The sequence below is a fragment of the Fragaria vesca genome, linkage group LG5 (genome assembly GCF_000184155.1).
Source record: "Fragaria vesca subsp. vesca linkage group LG5, FraVesHawaii_1.0, whole genome shotgun sequence".
NCBI classification, from domain to species: domain Eukaryota; kingdom Viridiplantae; phylum Streptophyta; class Magnoliopsida; order Rosales; family Rosaceae; genus Fragaria; species Fragaria vesca.
The window spans coordinates 15,866,073-15,889,511 of NC_020495.1; the positions used below are offsets into that span (position 1 = coordinate 15,866,073).

The 23,439-nt window shown below is 39.7% G+C and overlaps 4 protein-coding genes across 4 annotated transcripts; 3 read left to right on the forward strand and 1 right to left on the reverse strand.

Moving 5' to 3' along the window:
• The first annotated feature begins 546 nt into the window (after window positions 1–546).
• LOC101297251 lies at window positions 547–4,893 on the forward strand. Its single transcript, XM_004299846.1, has 5 exons — window positions 547–1,334; window positions 1,832–2,299; window positions 2,777–3,154; window positions 3,238–3,305; window positions 4,434–4,893. Exons 1-5 carry the CDS (start codon window positions 687–689, stop codon window positions 4,639–4,641), a joined length of 1,770 nt encoding a protein of 589 aa, XP_004299894.1. The 5' UTR covers window positions 547–686; the 3' UTR covers window positions 4,642–4,893.
• Window positions 4,894–6,394: 1,501 nt separating this feature from the next.
• LOC101307505 (pentatricopeptide repeat-containing protein At1g71490-like) lies at window positions 6,395–8,591 on the forward strand. Its single transcript, XM_004301443.1, has one exon. It carries the CDS (start codon window positions 6,395–6,397, stop codon window positions 8,561–8,563), a length of 2,169 nt encoding a protein of 722 aa, XP_004301491.1. The 3' UTR covers window positions 8,564–8,591.
• A 6,121-nt stretch (window positions 8,592–14,712) lies between these two features.
• LOC101297543 lies at window positions 14,713–15,143 on the reverse strand. The gene has a single exon (XM_004299847.1). The coding sequence runs from the start codon at window positions 15,129–15,131 to the stop codon at window positions 14,916–14,918; it is 216 nt and encodes a 71-aa protein (XP_004299895.1). The 5' UTR covers window positions 15,132–15,143; the 3' UTR covers window positions 14,713–14,915.
• A 3,372-nt stretch (window positions 15,144–18,515) lies between these two features.
• LOC101307800 (pentatricopeptide repeat-containing protein At1g25360-like) lies at window positions 18,516–20,918 on the forward strand (the record flags this gene model as incomplete). Its single annotated transcript, XM_004301444.1, has 1 exon — window positions 18,516–20,918. A coding segment is annotated over one exon (2,403 nt), but the record flags the coding sequence as incomplete, so codon positions are not given.
• Window positions 20,919–23,439: the final 2,521 nt, after the last annotated feature.

The window sequence follows — 23,439 nt, forward strand, 5'->3', positions numbered from 1 at the left end:
GAGCTAAGTGTACTTTGCCCCAACGCCCCACCAAGCCCTGACTCGAAGGGCAAAAACAAATTGCAATAAGTGTTGGAGTATGGATAGCTTGGCAGACTGTGAGAGCTAGCTGCAGCTAGATGATTTCATAAAGCCTGGAGTACCGCAATTGAGCGCCTTGGCTCCGGTTTTTTGTTTATCTGGTAATCTTGTTTGTATCTAGTTTAATCCTCTGTTAAGCTCACCGAAATAAATGAGCTTATTATCTAATGTAATGATGCTTTGATGCTTTGATGCCATCTTGCTCTGAGTTTATCAATGAGATTTTTGGGATACCGCCCCTTTTTCCCTTAAAAATGACAAAAGAGCTACTTTTACTTTTATTTCCAAAACCAAAACAGTTACATAAGTTTCTATCGGTGTGGCTAAACCTAAGGTCCTCTCTCTATCTAAACCTTGTGTCTGCTAAAGAGAAAGAGAGAGAGAAAAGCGGAACGTTTTGTATGCTAAAACCCCAAATCCGTGACAGACGGCCAGACACCAAAAGACAAAACCCCTTCAATTACTCCAAACAAAAACAACCCCTAAATTAAAAACCCTAAACCAAATTCCCCTCATCACTTTCCAAAACCCCCAAACCCTCAAAACCCTTCCTTCTTCTTCTTCTTCTTCTTCCATCTGGGTCCTCTCTGAAATGCTCAGAAGTGATGCAGAAGCTGCTTCGCATAAGCCCATCAGGCCCCATTCTCTGCACCCACGTTAACAAGCCTCCTCCCCCTTCTTCTTCTACTCTCTCCTCTCTCGCCCAAGCTCTCAAGCACTCTGCTTCCCCTATGCACACTGCAGCTTCCGCCTTTCGCGGCGGCTCAGCCCTCGCCGCCGCCGCCTACAACAAACCCACCTCCGGCAACAGCATCCCATCTTCTTCTCGTTTCAGCTGCACCCTCTGCCGCTGCTCCTCCAACAAGGCCCCCCTCCGGGCATGGCCTGTGCTCAAAGACGCCGCCTTTTCTGGGTACCGGCCGGCGTGGCTTCACTCCGGCTCCGATGGGTCCTTCTCCGTCTCCGCCGCCGTGGAGGCTTCCAAGGGTTTGGAAGCTGAGAAGAGCTTGGAAAATGACGGTGGTGGAGATAAGGGTTTGGAGGATGGAGAGGTTGAAAAGAGCTCTGAGGAGAAGGTGAGCAAGTTTAGTAGTAGTACAAGGAGGCAGAGAGCTTCCGGTGGCGGCGGGTCAGTGGTGGCCGGAAACCCGGATTTGTTGGCTATTCCGGGAGTGGGGCCCAGGAACTTGAGGAAGCTGGTGGAGAAGGGTATTGGTGGAGTTGCTGAGCTCAAGCAGTTGTACAGAGATAAGGTAACTGTTTGTCTGTATACATTTTTAAGCTATTGTGTTGTGGATGTGTTGCTTTTATGTATGGATGGTTAGCTCGTAGCAAAGTTTGGTTTTGTTTTAGTGTAGAAAATATGGTTGTTGTTGGTTGAGGATGATTATAAACCGGAGAGTAATTTGTGATTGCTATAATGGTTTGGATATAATCTAACTGTGGGGTAGAATTTGGCCATAGACAAGTCTAATCAAAGATTATAGGCATGGACTACTAGTTGTATTTTCTGTAACTTGATGGATTTGATTCTTTTTGTTCCTCAGTGACCGAAACTGAGTTCTAGTAGATAAGTCGAACTTTGCTGCCTAGTTGTGATTAATAAGTAGACGTAGAACAGGTTAATGCAGTACTGCTTAAGAAAGTGGAAATTAGACGATGCTTTGCTACCCGATATGAAGAAACTCTGTCTTTCAGTATATAACTGTTAAGATTATATTAACATTGATTTTTGGGTTTCTCCTTGTAGTTCTTTGGAAAATCAAATGAGAGGATGGTTGAGTACTTGCAAAGTTCGGTGGGAATCATCCACAAAAACCATGCTGAGAGTATCACGAGTTATATTAAAGAGAGTGTTGATGAGGAGTTGAAGGATGATAGTTCCAGCTCAGGAGGGAAGCCAGCCCAGAAGAAACGACTTACTTTCTGCGTTGAGGGAAACATCAGTGTGGGAAAGTCAACCTTTCTGAAGGAGATAGCAAACACTACGCTTGAGCTACAAGATCTTGTTGAGGTGGTTCAAGAACCTATTGACAAGTGGCAGAATATTGGACCTGACCATTTTAACATATTGAATGCTTTCTATGCTGAGCCACAACGGTATGCCTATACCTTCCAGAATTATGTTTTCGTTACAAGAGTGATGCAAGAGAGAGAATCCTCCGGTAGTATCAAGCCCCTGAGGTTGATGGAAAGGAGTGTTTTCAGTGACAGGATGGTAAGTATCTTGTTAAATGTCAGTTCCCTTCACTTTTGTCTGCTAAAATGAGATATTACTGCATTCTGTGGTTGAATGTGTTCTGTGGTTGTATAATATATGGATAGTTAGAGTTAAAACATTATATATACTGTTGGCTCTAGCTCTGGGGGTTAACTGAAATATATGTTGACTCAAACTTACAAAATTTTGATTCCATCCTTGGATCTAAGCCAACGGTAACTGACCAAGGTTTCTCTGGTTAGTAACTGATGAGGAGAAAACTACTTATATATGCGCAACTAACCTCGTCCTAGATCAGACAAAAAATATCTTCTTTCCTAAGATAGCTCTGGAATGTCATAAGACAACAGCCCATTTTTATGGAATTGCAATTTTGCTGTTCTTTTGTTTTCCTTTTTTGATGTACTGAATAATAATACCCAGGTTAAAAGTTTCAAGGCTGATGAATTGTTATCTCATTGTTACATTATGAAGGTTTTTGTACGAGCTGTCCATGAAGCTAAGTGGATGAATGAGATGGAGATCAGCATATATGACTCCTGGTTTGACCCTGTTGTATCAAGCTTGCCTGGGCTTATTCCTGATGGTTTCATATATCTTAGAGCAAGTCCCGATACTTGTCACAAAAGAATGATGAAACGCCACAGAGCAGAAGAAGGTGGAGTGAGCCTAGAGTATCTCCGGGACTTGCATGAAAAACATGAAAGTTGGCTTTTCCCCTCCGAAAGCGGCAATCATGGGGTATTGTCAGTCAGTCAGGTTCCTTTACATATGGATACCTCTTTACCTCCTGAAATTAGGGATCGTGTGTTCTATTTGGAGGGTAACCATATGCATTCAAGTATTCAAAAGGTATCATATTTACATTGTTACTTCTGACTTTTTGTCATCTCATCTTCATATGTATAGAGCTTATGTTTCTTTGGAATGAGCAGGTTCCTGCTTTAGTTCTTGACTGTGAGCCGAACATTGATTTCAAGAAAGATGTCGAAGCAAAGAGGCAGTAAGATACTATCCCTGTTTATTTTTCATGCGACTGGTTATGATTTCAATGACTATGTATGAAAATGTGCTTTGTTGTTTTCTTTATCATATAGTCATAATGCATTTGTTTTGAGACCCCTTTTGGGGTGCTGCTATAGATATGCATCGATATTGCATTAAGCCTGTAGTGCTGTATACTATTCAAAGTTAAATTTGATAGTATTTCTTATATTGCATGCCTATGAAAACTCTAAGTTGCAAGCCTCTATTTACTAGTTTTATACTAGTCCTGTACTGTGACCGTATGTCTGGTTCAACTGTTTTAAAATTAGTTAGTACTTGGTACAAATGCAGACTGTATATTTTGTAATCATGGACCATGTTTGATCTTGGAAATAACAATTACATAAAACCTTGAAATGAAATCTGTTAGAAGTGTTATGTCTTTTGTGACCTTGAACTTGAAAGTTCCGGTTTGTTTGCTCTGAGAAGCGGACTCTTGTGAAAAGGTACCATCTTTACATTGATATGTACCATTTGATGTAAGACGTTGAATAGGTACATATTTTGATCCTCCACAGAGAAGTAGACAGACATCCATATTGTGGCTCCTACCCCTTATTATTGCTTCTGAGATGTAGCTGTGTTGGATTTTTTTTTTGCAGTGTTGTGTAACATTAACTAGTTGAGTTGTGCTTATGCACAGATGTGATAAAACAAATGGATTTTTTTTTATTTTTATTTTTATATATATTTTTTTTATGCTATGTGCTTCGTATTTATCATCTTGAAATTGTAGGATAAATTTGTTTACATGTTATGTTTGTAAGGAAATATAGATTCTCAGTTCTCACCGGCTCTGAGAAGCGGACTCCTGTGAAAAAAATGAGATTAATAACTAAAATGAGATTAATAACTAGAGTTTTCTCATTCATGCTGATGAAATTAGGAGATGGTGCTAAATTTTAAGAACTGTCTGCTGCCTACTTTATTAAGTCTGTGAGAACAATAGTTCTCTACAATTTTGATGGGTTGTTTTGGTACTTCTATCATTACAAGTATATTAATATTGATTTGCATGATTGTTTAGTTACTGTGATGATGTTCACTTACTGCCACTTAATATCTTTTTGCAAATTTGATGAAGGTATGCACGTCAAGTATCAGAGTTCTTTGAATTTGTGAAGAAAAAACAAGACATTCCATCTGCAAAAGGTAGTGAAGAAGGTAAGAGGACTAGCCAGCCACAAATATTGCTGCCTCAAAATGAATTATGGTCTCCTGATGCGCCTTTCCCCGAGTCAGCCCTCAAATCTTTGGACTTCCGACGAGCTATGTCCATGATGTCTGGCTAGTGCATCCAATTACTCTGGTTTTGTTTTTTTATCCTTTAAGCCTAGATACATGTCATGACTCTCGAGTCATTTCATTTTGTTTCAATTGTATCTGGGCGATGATGTGTCTAAATCTTGTGTATGTAAAAAAAGTTTCTAACCCCTAGAGATGATGGTAGAGCAAGTTGTAAGATTGTTGAAGATTCTGAACTCTGTGCTTTTGTTTCTGTGAAGCTGTTTTTCAATTGAATGTATTCACTTTCATCTGCAGTGATCTTCATTTTGCCACTTTTACAATCTAATATATTGCGTTCAGAAAATGAGTATGATCTCTGTGTCCTAGGAGCAAGGTTTAACATCTGATTATATGTAAATGCATAATGTTCTGAAACAAAAACCAATTGTCAAGCATATAACTGCTACAAGTAAAGGAGGATCTGGATCTTTACATATGGCACTCTTACGAGTAACCTTTACCGACTGTCACTATTCATAGTGTCACAATTATAACAACCAGTTGAGAAGGGACGGTGAAAACAATCCAAAGAACTTGATGTATAGGAGACTAGTACACTGAAGTCCTTGTAAAACAATGAAGAATCAATGAAATTGAAACAAAGGTGATGGTGTTTGAAACAACACAAAAAACTAACCAGCATTGCTGGTATTAAAACACCTAGCCATAGTACCAGCAAAGCCTGAGTAACTAAAGCAGGAGGATTAATGAAGGTCTAAAGCAGGAGGATCAATGAAGGTGCATATTCCTTTAGCATGAGAAGCCAAGAAATAAGCACCTGTGTTTCTTTCGAAAATTAAAATTATCAAAAAGAATTAAAGAAATATTTTTGTTTTTCTTTTTTCTCAAGGCGCATCGCACGACATCGTTTTAGCAACAGCTGAAGACCACAAAACCCTGAACCCCAATGCCTCTATTCTTGTTAACCCAACAAACACCTCAGACATTTTAACCAAACTAACCTCCGGCCACGCGACCCATCTCCGGCGACCCCATGAAGAGTCGTCGACTGTCTCCGAAGTCAGGTATTCTTATCAATCTGGGTTTTCTTTGAATTTTGATTCAGTCCAATTTGGTAGCTTAAAAAACCCATTAATTCATTTTCTCTTGATTTCTTGACCAGAAGAGTATGAGCAGTTGAGCACATTGAAGTCATTGGACAAATATTTTGATCAAGCAGCCACAGAAGAACAAAGCTGTAAGTTGAAAAGCTCTTAACTTCTTCCATCTGCTTTGAAAAGATATGGTTTCTTAGAGTTATGAGTTGAGCTGTTGAACTTCCAAGCTTAAGTTTTGTATGGTTGATCGTGACAAAGTTTCAAGTTTTCAACTTTGTGCATCTCTGGTAAAAGTAGTGGGAAGTTTTAGAGTGGTGTACTGTGATCATGCAGTTGTATTAGTGTTGATTGAATGATTGTTGAGTAGAGCAGTCGAAATTTGTTTTACTTAATCGACAAAATTGCAATCTGATTTGTGTTTTATTTACGTGTACTGATTACGTGCGCATGTATAGATACCTTGCTTTCATGGTAGTGTATTTTTAGTACAGATTTTTTTACAGATACGGTTGTTAGTCTCATCTGTGGCAAGATGAATTTGCCTTTTTGATAACCGTATTGCTAATTTTGCAGGTGAAGTACCGTTTTAAATTGGGTCTCCAACTAGTGTTTATTTTGAGGCTCATGTTGCAGATTTTGGCAAAACCATTTTATCAGGTCATGCATACCATGTTACATTCAGAAAATGTATTCATAGTGTATGCCATCATCTTATCCTCATTTCACCCCAAAGGAACTTTTTCTTTCCCAAATCCAGAGATTCATACCTAAGCCATGGAAAGAAGGTATCAAACAGCTTGCGAAATCATCATCTATTTTAGAACCGAGCTTACCAGTTGGTGATTCTATGATAGATTCTCTCCTTGCATCGATTAAAAATTATGCACGTGAAGGACATCTATCAGAAGCATTCAGAAGCCTGTCTCTTATTAAGCTCCATGCCTCTTCTAGTACGTCTTGTGATGCTGTCTTACATTCCATCTCTTCTCTTCTTGCCTCCTGCACCAGCCATAAATCACTCCCACAGGGTAAACAGCTTCATGCACAGATTATCAGATTGGGTCTTGAACAGCACCCCATTTTGGTTCCCAAGCTGGTCACATTTTACTCAAGCTTTAATTCCCATGGTGATGCTCATATCGTCGTTGAAAATTCCAATGTATTGCATCCTCTACCTTGGAATTTGCTCATCTCTTCATATGTTAAAGATGAACTTCTAAACGAGGCTCTCGCTACCTATGAACAAATGGTCAAGAGGGGGATCAAGCCAGATTGTTTTACTTATCCATCAGTTCTTAAGGCTTGTGGTGAGAAATTGGATATAGGTTTTGGGAAGGAGGTGCATAAGTCCATTGATGCTAGTTGTGAGTGGAATTTGTTTGTGCATAATTCATTGGTCTCCATGTATGGAAAGTTTGGGCTTGTGGATGTTGCTCGTCAGTTGTTTGACATTATGCCCCAAAGGGATACAATTTCTTGGAATTCAATGATCTCCTGTTATGCCTCCAAAGGTATGTGGAACGAAGCATTTGAACTGTTTGGAAATTTGCAGATGGAGGGTACTGAAATAAGTATTATAACATGGAATACTATAGCTGGAGGTTGCTTGAGAACAGGAAATATAAAGGGTGCTCTGGAGTTGCTTTCTCAAATGAGAGTTTGTGGTATTCAGCTGGACTCGGTGGCATTTTCTGTTGGGCTTAGTGCTTCTTCCCACATTGGAGCCATTAAGTTAGGGAAGGAGATGCATGGTTCTGCAATTCGTAGTTGTTGTGATGGGTATGACAATGTTCGAAATGCATTAATAACAATGTATTCCAGGTGCAAAGATCTAAGGCATGCCTACACTTTGTTTCAATCAGTAGAAGATAGGAGTATAATCACTTGGAACTCCATGATTTCTGGTTATTCCCACATGGATCGAGCGGAGGAAGCTTCATTCATATTTAGAGAGATGTTGTGTTGTGGAATTGAACCCAATCATGTTACAATTGCCAGCATCCTGTCTCTTTGTGCTCGGGTTGCAAATCTTCAACATGGGAAGGAATTTCACTGCTACATTACAAAACGTGTTGTGTTTGGTGATTATCTAATGCTGTGGAATGCTCTTGTGGACATGTATGCCAGATCAGGGAAGGTTGTAGAAGCTAAACGAGTGTTCGATTCAATGAATAAGAAGGATGAGGTAACCTATACTTCCATGATTGCAGGATATGGAGTACAGGGTGAGGGAAAAGCTGCAATGAAGTTATTTGAAGAGATGAATAGCTTAAACATCAGACCAGATCACGTAACCATGGTTTCCATTATATCAGCATGCAGTCATTCAGGACTTGTAATCCAAGGCCAAATTCTATTTGAAAGGATGGTGAGTACGTATGGCATAACTCCCAATTTGGAGCACTATTCTTGCATGGTTGATCTCTATGGGAGGGCTGGTCTATTACATAATGCGAAAGATATTATCAGGAGGATGCCTTACAAGCCAACTTCTGCCATGTGGGCCACTCTGATCGGAGCGTGTCATATCCATGGAAACACAGAGATTGGGGAATGGGCTGCTGAGATGCTATTACAGATGAGACCTGAGCATTCTGGTTACTATGTGTTAATTGCTAACATGTATGCTGCTGCTGGTCGTTGGAACAACCTAGCTAGAGTGAGGACTTACATGAGGGAATTGGGTGTAAGGAAAGCTCCTGGACTTTCTTGGGTTGACGTGGGTGATGGATTCTCTCTCTTTTTGGTGGGGGACACAACAAATCAACTGAGAAATGAAATTTACCTTCTGCTGGATGGATTAAGTGAGCTAATGAGAGATGCTGATTATAGAGGGGATTGTAGCTCAGACTATGCAGCTTTTGAGTAGAATGGAAATAGGAAGAGCTTTTAAAGTTGCAGTAAACGAAGGATTGTTAACATATTTTTTGTGAGCCGAACATTGATTTCAAGAAAGATATTGAAGCAAAGAGGCAGTAAGGTACTATTCCCATTAATTTTTCATGCAACTGGTTACGATTTTAATGACCTTGTATGAAAATGTGCTTTGTTGTTTTCTGTATCATAGTCATATTGCATTTGTTTTGAGGCCTCTTTTGGGGTGCTGTTATAGATTTGCCTTGATATTGCATTAAGCCTGTATTGCTGTATACTATTGAAATATAAATTCGATAATATCTCTTATACATTGTATGTATATGAAATGCTAAGTTGCAAGCCTCTATTTGATGAAGGTATGCACATCAAGTATCAGAGTGCTTTGAATTGTGAAGAAAAAGCAAGACATTCCATGTGCAAAAGGTAGTGAAAGAAGCCAGAGGAGTAGCCAGCCACAAATATTGCTGCCTCAGAATGAATTATGATCTCCTGATGCGCCTTTCCCCGAGTCAGCCCTCAAATGCGAAAGATATTATCAACCGGAGGCCTTACAAGCCAACTTCTGCCATGTGGGCCACTCTGATCAGAGCTTGTAATACCCATGGAAACACAGAGATTGGGGAATGGGCAGCTGAGATGCAATTACAGATGAGACCTGAGCATTCTGGGTGCTATGTGTTAATTGCTAACATGTATGCTGCTGCTGGTCGTTGGAACAACCTAGTTAGAGTGAGGATTTGCATGAGGGACTTGGGTGTAAGGAAGGCTCTTGGACTTTCTTGGATTGACATGGGCGATGGATTCTCCCTCTTTTTGGTGGGATACACCACAAATCAGCTGAGAAATGAAATTTACCTTTTGTTGGATGGATTAAGTGAGCTAATGAAATATGGTAATTATATTAGAGAGGATTGTAGTTCTCACTATGCAGTTTTTGAGTAGAATGGAAATAGGAGGAGCTTTTAAAGTTACAGTAAACAAAGGATAGTTAACAATTTTTTTGTCTATTGATTGCAAAGTTGTTTACATAGTACTAATGTATGTAAATTTCCTCAGAGAAGAATGTTTGTTTTCAAATGAATTCTGCAATGCACCACTGAAATTTGGTTTCATTGAGAATGTCTATCAGTTTCATACTCAAGTGTAATCAAATTGTTTTGATTAGTTTTCTCTTCTATACGCGTTGCACTTATGTAGCAGATTCCCCAAGTTTACAAGGATTATGCAGGGTTGTACATAATCTGGGGGAGTAGTTAACTTGAAAGATTTTCTCTTCGTATGTTAAAAGATAATGAAATTTAAATCTTTGAAGATAGAGGCTTAACTTTAACAGCTTCAAATGAGGACCGATAGTCCATTTGAAGATGTAACAAACCCGTTTAAATTAATATAACCTGATTCAGGTAAACCGTTGCATCTTCGAGTATTATATATAGATGAGGCTGCAGCAACGTCTTTCTGCATCTCATTCTTCAATTTTGATTTGAATTTCAAGCTCTCTCTCTCTCTCTAAGAGTTCTGAAATTCAAAATTGGTCTGGGCTCCGGTGCGGCAACCACCGCAAGGTAAAACCCTCAAGCCTTCCCTAAAGTAGTCTGGGGTTCACATCCAAAACCAATTGGCAATGGGTGGAGTGGCCCAAACCCTTATTAACCCACAGGTAAGGTCCCATATTCCCGATGTGGGATATATATCTCAACACGCCCCCGCACGTGTGGCGAATCTTTAAGCCTAACACGTGGACAACATTTGGGTGACGTAGAGTTTGTGTGGCCATTGGGCTTCACACGTGGACGTGGGTAACCCGCTCTGATACCATGATAAAATAGTCTGGGGTTCAAATCCAAAATCAATTGGCAATGGGTGGAGTGGCCCAAACCCTTATTAACCCACAGGTAAGGTCCCATATTCTCGATGTGGGATATATATCTCAACAAATTTCATATCTCGGTTTTTTATTTTGGTTTTCGTTGATTCAATTTCAGATATATGCGCGACTTTGGGTGGGTCTCGGATGGTGTGGGTTTCATATGGGTGTTGCCATTTGATCAAGGTGTCCTAGAGTTCCTTTCTTAGAGCAATTGCACCAGGCGACTGATTGGATGACCAATCAATGAAAATGAAGAAAAGAAAGAATGCAGCGGTATGGAATCAGTCGACCAATTGATGGGTCCCACTAAGTCGACCAATTCAATGACCAAAAATTGGCAACTCTATTGCCCGACCGATTATATGGCTCCCACACTCACGTGGGCTTCTACCAAAGGTTAGGATTGATTGTTATAAATCTAACAGTCATTATTCAAATGAGATTCTAATTTTAAAAGCCAAATAATATATTGGCATTAGAGTTGCATTTTATTGGTACACTGTGCATTACAAAACTGAATGTAATTGCTAATATCTGATGAATAGTAGATTGACATGTACCAATTTTGTTAGCAAATTAGCAATTGCCCTTGGTTCATGTGTGCAACTGCTCTTATAGGAGAGTTGGTGGTATTTAACTGGACTTGGTGGCATTTACTGTTGGCTTAGTTCTTTTTCTCACATTGGAGCCATTGGGAAGGAGTTTCATGATTCTGCAATCTGCAACAAAGTTCTGGCTGAGATTTCATAACTGGGAATTGGATATAACACATAGTCGGATACAATATGATTGAAAGGGGCAATTGCCTTCCTAATGTTTTTACTTTCAATTCTTTCTTGATGTGTATAAGAAAAGTGGGCAATAGATAAGATAGAGATGTGGTATGATGAATATCAGCTAATGGGAATAAAAATAGACCTTATGACATTTAATGTCCTGATTAAAGCATATGGGAAAGTAAGAACGTATGAAAAGAGGAATTTTTTGGAGTTTATGAAGAAAAAGGTTTTCCACCCCAGCTATTGTTACTTGTAATGTTGTAATTGAAGTATATGGGATAACTGACAGAACCGTGAAGATGGAGGAATACTTCAAAAAAATGAAGCACCACGGATGAAGCCTAACTCTGTTACTTATTTTCTCTCGTAGTGCGTACAGTCTTGCTCGGAATATAAATAAAGTTGATTTCATTCGAGGCAAGTAAAGAATTCAGATGTTATATTAGATACAATTTTTTTCAACTGTATTATTAGTGCTTATGAGTTATGGTTAAGCTGGTAAAAAAAGAGAGTTCCTGTTCAGTTCACCTTTGATCGTTGGGGCTCCAAATCTAAAGGTCACTTACAGCCGATGCGTGTTATTAGAACATTTGATTATTATTAGGCTTATTGTTTTATGGCTAGCTCTTGTCTCAAGCATCCTGGTATGAAGGTTATCGTCAATATTTTTTCCACTCAATGTCATATGACTCATATCTATCACTTGGTACATATATGTTCATTTTATTTTGGTAGATTAATTTGTGATCTTATTGTTTTGTTTATTCTACTAGTCTCATGTCTTGTATGAATTTGTACTCTACGGGCACACGTGGAACATGTGAGCAACTTGAATTTGTATCCGTACTCTACAGGACACAAAACTTCTCTGGTTTGGTGTTGATTTTGTGGTTCTAATCTTTGACTTGCTTGAATTGGATTATGGAAAGAAGGTTTACTAGTTTCCATTAAAATAATGCAGGTTTCACAATTTCACATTGAGTACCACATCAGTTCCTAGCTAACGATTTAACTTCACTACTCCAAAAGGTATATTGTCAAGTTTTCCCCGTCTTTTGTTTAATTTTTCTCAGTGCACTTACATATCATATGGCAAAGAACTGAATCTCACAGGGATCTTGATTTTTTTTCAATTTCACATTACCTGTTTTGATACTGTTTTCATTGAATTCAATTTCAGATGGGAAACTGATGCAGATTCTGCTAGGTTTTAGCGGCAAGTATTTGCTGGCGGATATCATTATCACTTAATAGCAAACCCCCACAAGTGGTTGGAACCTTGAAGCCGAAAAGCATCCCAAGCCTCTGCCACAACCTCTCTACTCAGAAAATAAGTCCTCTAAAATAAACCAAAAGGAAAGAAACCAGAGGAGAAGGTGAGTTATTAAAGTCCTATGCCAAAATAACATATATCTTGAAATTACTATCTGGTGGTTTTGATGTTTGGTAGTTTACTTTGTTAGAAAGCCTATGGTACACAGATACACTACTACACCAGATAAATAGATTTACATGGTACTATATTAGCTTGTTTTCAATTTTCGTGGTGGTGGGTTTCAGATATTCCATGGTTTGCCATTTGATTATCAATCTTTGATATAATCTGGATTAGAGCCTTGCTTTTTCTCTGCTTAATGGAGAATACATTTACATGATAATGCAAAATCTAGTAATATGGATGAGATAACAATTCAAACATCGGTACTTTGTCTTTTCTTGGGTTAAACAGAATACTAGTCGAGGGGTATCGGTTTCTATCAGTCCTGCAATTTCTGGCTGTTACAATGTAACAATTATGTCAAGGTTGCAAATTGATCCCATAAAAACAAGTGTATCTGCAAGTTAAGAAAATACTAGTCGGAAATGGTCCCTAAAGGTTGCCTATGAGATCTAAAGCATTCTACAAAACCATCCTTGAAAGTCCACTCGTCGAGTGATTATTTTGCATAACTTGAGGTTCCAACAACTAACTCATTTGTCATATACAAAAAAAAAAAAAAACAACCAACTCATTTGTTGGGGAAATTGTTGCCTCGTTGGTTTGTGTTAAATAGATTGTTGCCACTCAAGTGATTATGCCCAGCTTGAGGTTCCAACAAACAAGCCATTGAGGCAATAGTGTTGGGGATACCATTGAGATTTGTTGCCTTGCGAGTTTATGTTTATACAACTTTTGCCACTCAAGTGATGTTGCCCAGCTTAAGGTTTCAAACAGAAAATTTATTGTTGGATACTTGGATTATAAGGAAAAGATTAGACAGATGCTTTTGTGATAGTGTTCAGATGTTGCATTTTCTGATTTTGTGCTATGTGGATGGCACCATGATACTTACAGTGTTTATCAGACCTGGAGAAATATTCATGGTAATGCGATGATAAAAACTAAAGGGTTGGCCAATGCTTTCTTGAGAGGAACAAATCTACTTTTGGTGGTATTTTAAAGCAGATTAAGCAGCTTTTAGCTAGAATTAGAGGAATCTTAAAAGCTCTTTCTCAGTCCCATAATCTGTCCTATATTTGTCTAGAAACGGAGTTCAGGCAGTATAAGGAATTTAGAGACAGGAAGCCATTTTTTGGCAACCCGAGTCCAGAGAAAAGTGGATTCTTGAAAAGCATCCCAATCCTTTGCCGTAACCCTTCAATTTAGAAAATAAGTCATCTAACAAGTTGGAAGTGGCTCACTTGTTTCACTATCACATCAATGGTTTACCATCTGATTGGTTCATGATGAAAAAAAATCTAGTAATATGATACATGACGAAAGAAAAAATCTAGTAATATGAGAGACATGCGTAAAATTACAATTGGAAAGTTGGTGCAAAGTCCTTGTGGAAGAACACGTTTTTGAATGGGTCGGTAAAGTGTGGATGGAACCAACCTTCCTTGACTTGGTGCATCATGCAAGTTCTTCTGCTACTGTACTAGATTTTGAGAGTTTTTGTTATGTTGTTTGGTGGATTTGGCACAATAGAAATAAGCATGGGGAGATACATTTGGAGCATCATGCTGTTGCACAAATGGCTTTAAAGAGGGCAGAATGAGTATTTAAGGCTGGGTGGTTTGAAAAATGCAGCTGGGATTGTTAGTACTTAGTACTCAGACTCTGTGTTGATAGTAGTAGTTTAAAATGATCAGAATAAGACCATTTGGAAACCTCTTCAACGGGGTTGCCTTAAATAGAATTGCGAAAGTAATGGGGATTGGTCCTTCAAAATATTTCCGCTAAGATTTGAAAGCAATCTGCAAAGATGTTTGCGTCTTTGGAATGTCACCTCTGCAAATCAGATTTTTGCATCTTTGGAATGTCTGTATGTGATAATCTTTGATAGAACAAATAGAAATTTCCTTTTGGGGTGATTGCAATGGGAAAAAGAAAGTCCACTTAGCCAACTGGGAATTAGTGTGCAGACCAAAACACACTGGTGGTTTGGGTCTGAAAGCTACAAAACACATGAATCAGGCTATTCTTGCTAAATTAGGATGGAGGCTTTTCAGGGTAACGATGGTCTATATTGCTGAGATTCAGAAACGATCAACCTAGAGCAACAACTTATTCATGATGAGTAGGATGTATATAAAATTATAAACCCATATTTCATTACATTTAGTAAGAGCAAACAGAATTACGCGGAAAACAGACTAACTAAATCAAGGAGCAATAGTACAAGGAAACCAAACAAAGTAAGCAGGGCTTTTTAAATGGGAATGGAATTGTTAACTTTGGGGTAAACAACGGTGGCGGGATGAGCCATGATTCGGCGACCCTTGATGTGTTTGAAGATGTAAACGACAGCCCCCACAGGCCACTCCACGACCGCCGCCGCGGCGAAGGCCAGGAACCCCAAGGTAGGGCCGACCACCTTGCACCGGCAGGGGTTGCTGCGTGTTCCACACTGCACGCATGCAATCATTTTGCTTTGCTGTGCTTGCTTCTACTTGGATGATTTGCTTCTACTTGTTTCGCAGCAGACAAGATGGATGGTTAAAGTAGCCTGAGGTTGTTTGAGGATATATGAGTGAAGGAGCTTGCACAGCTTCCCTTTTATAGCGCTGCATTTTGGGGACACCTGTTGTGTAATGCCAGGCATATCAGACAGGTGTGTTCTAACAGGGACACGTGTTTTGATTTCACTGTCTTGCTGTGTTCTTTCAGAGTGAAAAGGTATTTCAATATGTCGACTAGCTTGGCATAATATCTTACCTAGCTCGGCTAGGATTGCTCTGTACTATAAACCCGCCACCTGATCATGTGCCAAAGTAATTCGGTTGTTCCTCCTTCCCCGCCCAGCTTAAGATTAAGATTTTCTGATTTAGATTAGAAACAGAGACACCCTAAACAAGGGACAAGAAAATGTTTATACTAAGAACATTGTGAAGCAGCAAAAAAGAGCAGTAAATTCAATCTAAAAGACTGCAGCTCCCTTTTCTTCCACCAATTGAACAGTACTTGCTTCCATTTATATGCCTATTCACTCTTCTCTAGTATCACAACAAACCTAGAACACACCTTCTCATGATGGTTTTATATTACAACATGAGAAAAATCTCACATTCCACCAACCTAGCATAAAATTTGCTAGCGATAGATTAAGAATTAATCACCAGACTGAATGGCCTTCTCCAGAACTTGTGGAGTAACGAAGAAAACTCGTTTAGTTTCCAAAAGCTTTCTCTTTTGTAGGACTTATCTGACCTGTCATATCGATTGTCCATTCCTGCAATCAGTGTGATCAAAATCGTCTGATAAATGTTCTCAGGTTTATGTATTAATCAAAGGTTTGTATAGAAAGGTTCTTACTTGTGGTATTCCCACAATATTATGGCTATGCTTTTATCTGTTGTGTAACAAGCGGTCGAGAAGGAGCAGAAAAGACTATCTTTCCTGTAGTGGAAAAAACAGTGTCAATGTTCCAAAATTCACAAAATAAATTCAAGACGTCAAAAATATAGAAAACTGGAATATATGAAGCTTCGTGTAAATCAATCAAGAATCAATAAAACTCAAAAGTACTTCTTGACTAAAACAGCGGAAATAAAAAATTGTTTCAAGAAGAATTCAAGACAGAAAAGTTACTATAACATCTGAATTAAAACAAATGTGACTTTATTTGGACGAGACCTAACATCTGAATTAAAACAAATGTGACTTTATTTGGACGAGACCAAGACCAAATGTGATACCACGACTGAGACCGAGACCTTAACAAAACTTGCTGTAATTTGACTAAGACCAACACTACCCAATTCCCTAACCTATTTTATGAAGTGTATAGTTCATTAAGCCAAGATATCAAAACTTCAGCTGTAGGATATTGACAACTAGGTGATGCAGGAGGTTGCACATAAATTAGTCAGGCACAGAAGCTTTCAAATTAATTACTTAGGCACATAAAATTGCACATTACTTAGTTAGACTTCCTGATGGCTTATTTTGATATGATTTGGCCCAACACATATAAGAAGAGGCGATGTATAAAAGAAAACTGAGCTGGATGGCTTTTGCAACATGGTAGCATAAATGTTTGGAAGAAACAAGAATTATGCATTAAGAAGACAATAAACACTAAGCATTATGATATAAATCTTCATAAGTAATCACATGTAGGAAGATTAAGATTCTTTTATGCAATTGTGAAGCTTATCAAAACTGCATGTTGATCTCTGAAGTCTGAAGTCTCAACAAGATAAATTATTGCTGCTACCAAGTCCTTTCGAACAATGTTAGCATTCTAAATACAAGGGATATAACAACTAGCTACAGGAATCATGACTGCATCAACAAACAAGCTTTGAACAGCAAATCTAGAACTTACCAAAACACTATTACCTTATCAAAACTTTAGGAAACTTGGGTGAAACACAAAACTCTTAGACATGGGTAACTGTTCAAGATGTTGTTATTGTTCTGGTCGCATCTTACTCTTTTCATCCATATGCCAATGTTTCTTTACTTACATTTGTGTAGTGACACTGTTTATAGCCTTCATGACTTTTCCAATCAAATTGCTACTTTCAGAAACTAAATTAAGGCATACATCATTCAAAGCTTGAAAATGAAAGATCCTCAGAGGTTCTCAAGTCACCAAACTGTCCAAACACATAGGTTGCCGTACTAGGTTCCACAGGCCTCTTACTGTTAGACCTCAACCTCTCATCAACATCTACATACAGTCATCCTCGAGCTACAACAAGTAGCTTAATAAAACATACAACTCCAGCAGATACGCACTTCACAAAATCCTATCTTCTATTCGTTCTCCTTGTTCATTTCTAGAGGCTCCCGACAATGCCTTTGCCCTTTTGCTAGACACATATCCATCACATACATTCCACTACCTTAGAAGCCAACCTCCAAATAAAATGAATGAATCATCCAATGCTGTTGAGGTTCAACAAATGCTACATCTAACCGCACCATATTACATACAATAGTAGCCAAAGAAGCAGTCGGTTACGAAAAAGCGCGTGAGCAAACTTACCCTCAGCGAACCATCTGAAGTAGTTATACATAACAAGTGCAGCGATAAGCGTCTTCCCAAGTCCAGTTGGCAATGCCACCAGCGTGATCAAGAAAAGTGCCGTCTTGGTGATAGCAAATTGATAATCACGCCCCAGAAAATTAACTGCAATGATCACAACAACCAAAAATATTAGTACCTCAAATCTGTATAGTTCATATCACCACCAATTTGTATAGAAAATAATCAACCCAATACCTCAACCTAAAAATCAATAAGAACAAAGAACAAGCCCAACCAGGAGTTCATCAAAACCCGAAATTTACAAACTTTTTCGCATTTCATTTAAGCAAAACTAGGCAGAGAGCTGAATTCGAACCTGGGTAAAGCCAAGTTTGGGCCTTTTCGGCATAAATTCGAACCCGGTGAGCTCTCTCATCGCCGGATTTTCGAGTCTCCGGCTGAGGCTTTGGGCGGGCTTCTCGATGAACCTGTCGAGAGTGGTCTGGCGTAAAGTTGAGGGTTTTGCTGCGGCGGGTTGGGTGACGACGTCGACGGTTCTAGCAGCTGCTTCCCAATCGAAATCGTCGTCGGAGTTGTGAATTGTGAATAAAACCCTTTCGAGAAATGGCGGCAAAATCAGAACAAGGTCCCTTCTTTTTTTTTAATTATTATTATTTAGGGACCCAATTATTTATTATTATTCTAAAAACCCGGGGGGTTTAATAAGAGAGAAGAACCCCTCGTCGAAAAAAGACCCAGAGCTAAAACCTTTCATAAATTAGCCACCAAATCCAAGAAAACCATCGTTGAATTTGATCCCTTGGTTTTTCTTAACCACCAACATCATCTCATCTCTCTTCTTCTCCTCCTCACCATCTTACAGTGGCGGCTAGCCGTTACGCCGCCCAGCTGCAGCTATGCTGCCCCCAACGCCCCGCCTCATTCTCTTTGGCCCGAACCATCCACGCCCACATGATCGCTTCCGGGTTCAGCCCACGTGGTCATATTCTCAACCGTTTGATTGACGTCTACTGCAAATCCAACAATCTTAGATATGCACTCCACCTGTTCGACGAAATTCCCAACCCGGACATCGTCGCCAGAACCACTCTGGTTTCGGCTTATTCGGGCGTCGGGGATGTCACTCTGGCCCGGAGAGTGTTTAGGGAGACTCCGGTGAGCATGCGAGACACTGTTAGCTACAATGCCATGATCACGGGGTATTCGCAGAACAGGGACGGCAATGCTGCTGTTGAGCTGTTTAGGGAGATGAGGCGAGGCGGATTTCGGCCTGATCATTTTACGTTTACCAGTGTGCTGAGTGGACTTGCGCTTATTGTGGAGGATGAGAGGCAGTGTGGGCAGCTGCATTGTGCGATTGTTAAGTCTGGAGTGTTGTTGGCCACTTCGGTGTCGAATGCGTTGGTGTCTGTTTATGTTAAGTGTGCTTCTTCGCTGGTGGTGGTTGCTGCGGCGAGGAAGGTGTTTGACGAAATGGATAAGAGAGATGAGCTGTCATGGACGACCATGATTACTGGCTATGTGAGGAATGAGGACCTTGATGGTGCTAGGCAGTTGCTTGATGGGATGGATGACAAATTGGAAGTGGCGTGGAATGCGATGATTTCGGGTTATGTGCATCACGGTTTTTGTCACGAAGCGTTGCAATTGTTTAGGGAAATGCATTTGATGGGGATTCGCCAGGATGAGTATACTTACACTAGTGTAATCAGTGCTTGTGCTAACAATGGCTTATTTAAGCATGGGAAGCAGCTGCATGCTTATATTCTAAGATCTGAAGCAAAGCCGACTGTGGACTTCTCTTTATCTGTGAACAACGCATTGGTCACTCTATACTTTAGGTGTGGGAAAATTGATGAAGCAAGACATATTTTTAATAATATGTCCGTCAGAGATCTTGTTTCATGGAATGCGATATTGTCAGGGTATGTGAATGCAGGCCGCATCCAGGAAGCAAAATCTTTCTTTGAGGAAATGCCAGAAAGGAGTGGTCTATCGTGGACTGTAATAATATCTGGTTTAGCTCAAAATGGATATGGGGAAGATGCTATGAAGCTATTTAACCAAATGAGATTAGATGGATTTAAACCCTGTGATTATGCATTTGCTGGAGCTATTTCGTCGTGTGCTGCTCTGGGGGCATTGGAGAATGGACGCCAGCTCCATGCTCAAGTAATATGCTTGGGACATGATCCAAGCCTTTCAGTTGGAAATTCACTTATCACAATGTATGCGAGATGTGGTGTTGTGGATGGTGCTGACTGTGTGTTCCTTACAATGCCTTCTGTTGATTCCGTGTCATGGAATGCTATGATCGCAGCTCTGGCACAACATGGATATGGTGTCCAAGCAATAAGTCTGTTTGAAAAAATGTTGGAGGAAGATATACTGCCAGATAGAATAACTTTCCTCACTATTCTCTCTGCTTGTAGTCATGCTGGTTTAGTTAAAGAAGGGCGCCATTATTTTCGTTCAATGCATGACTTTTACGGTATTTCCCCTGGTGAAGATCATTATGCTCGTATGATTGATTTGTTGTGCAGATCTGGGGAGTTGACAGAGGCCAAGGACTTAATCAAATCAATGCCATTTGAACCAGGTGCACCGATATGGGAGGCTATACTAGCTGGTTGCCGGACGCATGGGAATATGGATTTAGGTATTCAAGCTGCAGAACGACTCTTTGAGCTGGTGCCCAAGCATGATGGAACATATGTACTTTTGTCAAACTTGTATGCTGCTTTAGGCCGTTGGGACGATGTGGCTAAGGTGCGAAATCTAATGAGGGAGCGGGGGGTTAAGAAAGAACCTGGTTGTAGTTGGATTGACGTTGATAATATGGTCCATGTCTTCTTGGTTGGTGATACTCGGCACCCTGAGGTGAATGAGGTGTACAAGTATCTAGAGCAATTGGTCCTCAAAATGAGGAAATTAGGATATGTTCCTGACTCAAAGTTTGCGTTGCATGATATGGAATCTGAGCATAAAGAGAATTCCTTGTCTACTCACAGTGAGAAGCTTGCCGTTGCATTTGGGATCATGAAGCTTCCTCTTGGAGCCACAATAAGAGTTTTTAAGAATCTTAGGATTTGTGGGGATTGCCATAATGCCTTCAAGTATATGTCAAGAGTGGTTGGGAGAGAAATAGTTGTGAGAGATGCCAAAAGGTTTCATCATTTTAGGAATGGCGAATGCTCCTGTGGAAATTACTGGTAGCTGAAGTGTCAATCAAATTATTCTTATTATTTTCCATCATTTCCTTCGCCTGTTGTTATAAATGGACCGAGCTTTAAAGCCAAATGAAGGAGCTTATATAGTGGTGTTTTGTTGCACTTCGCACACAGGTTAAATGGAGAAGTGTGTGCTTAATATGTGAGTCCCATGCATAAGAAGTGTATGATAGAAGGATATGATCAGTCCCTGTATGATTAGCACATTTATTAGCAGTTGGTGAATAAATTAAACACATTGTTAGAGATGCAACTAAACCTGGTGCTGCTCTCATCCTCAGCTGAGATGGTAGCAAAGTGTAAATAATTAAAGGCTTAATGGTTTAGGCTCGAGCAAGAGCAAGGTCAGCGCCAATCATCTTAAGTCATCATTTATTGATCAATAAACTCCAACCATGTATGGTTATATCATGTTAATCAATTTTTATTGCATTTGTATTCTTGATAGGTCTCATAAAAATGAGATGGATCCTTCCCATTGATGGGGGAAAGATGTGGAAACCAGGTCTGGAAGTTGGAGGAAGGTAAAGAACTATACTATGACCACTTACAGTTTTTTCCAGGTTTTTCATGTTGGTTGTAGGTGGCCAGTTTTCCTGATTCATGGTTTTTTTTTTTTTGTTTGGGGTGGGGGGGGGGGGGGGCGGGGGGTGGGTGTTTCTCTCAGTTGTTGTCATAACATAGAGTTTTTAGATCTTCAATTTAGTACTTGACATGCTTTTTCTGTATTCTTTTTTTTTTTTGGGTCTGAATGACTACTTGCCATGCTGTAAATGATCTGCTATGAATGACATATAATTTAGAATTCAGACCTTAAAACTATAATTAGTGGCCCCTTATGTAGTGTGCTGAATTATCCTATGTCAAAGAAATTGATACATCCCATTGCCACTTACCATTCCGTCTGTTTCAATCTTGGTTGGTCTGCATGAAATTCAGTTCATGACTTTTGGCATGCTGTGACTGTTGGACAGTACTAGCAAGCTTTATTTTTTTTTATTTTTTTGCCACGTCCATATGAACTGCATCAGAGTCTGTCAGCGTCAGATGGGAGCTCCCATCAGAAGGCAATGGTAGACCTGTTGCCGAACTGCTTGTAGTTATGCCAATTTAGTCAAAGAAGGGTGCCATTGTTTTTGTCCAATGCATGACTCTTACGGTGTTTACCCCTAGTGAAGATCATTATGTTTGTGTGATTGATGTGTTGTGCTGATCTGGGGATTTGATAGAGCCATAGAGGCCAAGGACTTGATCAAATCAGTGCCTTTTGAAACAGGTGCACTGATTTGGGAGGCTCTTCTAGTTGGTGTTGAAATCATGGAAAATATGGATTTTGGTACTTAAGCTGCAGAACTCTTTCAGCTGGGTGCCACAATATGATGAAACGTACATACTTTCGTCAAACTTTTATGTGCACCCTTTGTGCAGGCTCTTTTAGCTGTGCACTTGGGCTGTTGGGATGAAGTGACTAAGGTGTGAAAAATAATGACGGAGCGAGGGGCTAAGAAAGAACATGTTTGTGGTTGGATTTGAAAATATGGCCTACGTCTTCTTGGTTGGTGACACAGTGTACCCTGTGGTACATGAGGTGTACAAATATGCAGAGGAACTGGGACTTGAAAAGTTGAAATGAGGAAGCTAGGATACGCTCTTGACACAGAGTTTCTGTTGCACGATATGGAGTGTGAGCTTAAGAGAATTCCTTGTTTACTCACAGCGAGAAGCTTGCAGTTGCATTTGGGATCATGAAGCTTCTTCTTGGAACAAAAATTGGAGTTGTTTAGAATCTTAGGATTTGTGGGGATTGCATAATGCATTTTGGTTTATGTCAAGTGGTTGGGAGAGATAGTTGTCCGAGATGCATAGTGGTTAGGAATGGTGAATGCTTTTGTGGAAATTACTGGTAACCTGGATTCATTGTTACTAGTTCTTCAATTTGTTCAATCGCATGTTATTGTAAATGGACCAAGGTTGGAAGCCAAATGAAGAAGCTTATACAATGGTCATTTCATCTGTCATGATGGATGCAGAGAAGAGGGTGTTATGCAGAGAAAAGTCCATTTATTGATTATAGTATCCAGAATTCCAGGTACCATGATCTAAGTTATGGTACATATATAATATACTGACTTGGCGTTTTATTATTTGCTAGAATGATTTGACTTGGATCTGGCCTTATCTTTGTGCTCTTTATAAGCTTGGTAGAAGAACCATAATAGGCTCACAGCCATTCTGCATTTCTTAGTTCACACATATTTCTCTGACTCTTGTGTTTCTGTTTCATTTTCTAAAATGGCGGAGGCACTCATCAACCTGCTTCTGGAACAACTGGTTACAGTTGCTTTTGACCACACAAAAGAAGCTGTGAAGCTGATTTTAAATGCTGAGACCGAGGTCCAGAAATTCAGCAGCAATCTCAAAGCAATTCAAGCTCCGCTGGAGGATGCTGAAAATTTCTCGGATTTCTATTTAGAGGGAGAGTGGTTTATGATTGTAAGTTGATTCCT

Bases quoted from the DNA above. Each gene is read 5' to 3' on its own strand.
- LOC101297251 (XM_004299846.1), top strand. From the start codon at position 687: ATGCAGAAGCTGCTTCGCATAAGCCCATCAGGCCCCATTCTCTGCACC. The intron at 3,155-3,237 runs GTATCATATTTA...TGGAATGAGCAG, and splicing joins TGCATTCAAGTATTCAAAAG to GTTCCTGCTTTAGTTCTTGA. The intron at 3,306-4,433 runs GTAAGATACTAT...AATTTGATGAAG, and splicing joins GATGTCGAAGCAAAGAGGCA to GTATGCACGTCAAGTATCAG.
- LOC101307505 (XM_004301443.1), top strand. From the start codon at position 6,395: ATGCCATCATCTTATCCTCATTTCACCCCAAAGGAACTTTTTCTTTCC.
- LOC101297543 (XM_004299847.1), bottom strand. From the start codon at position 15,131: ATGATTGCATGCGTGCAGTGTGGAACACGCAGCAACCCCTGCCGGTGC.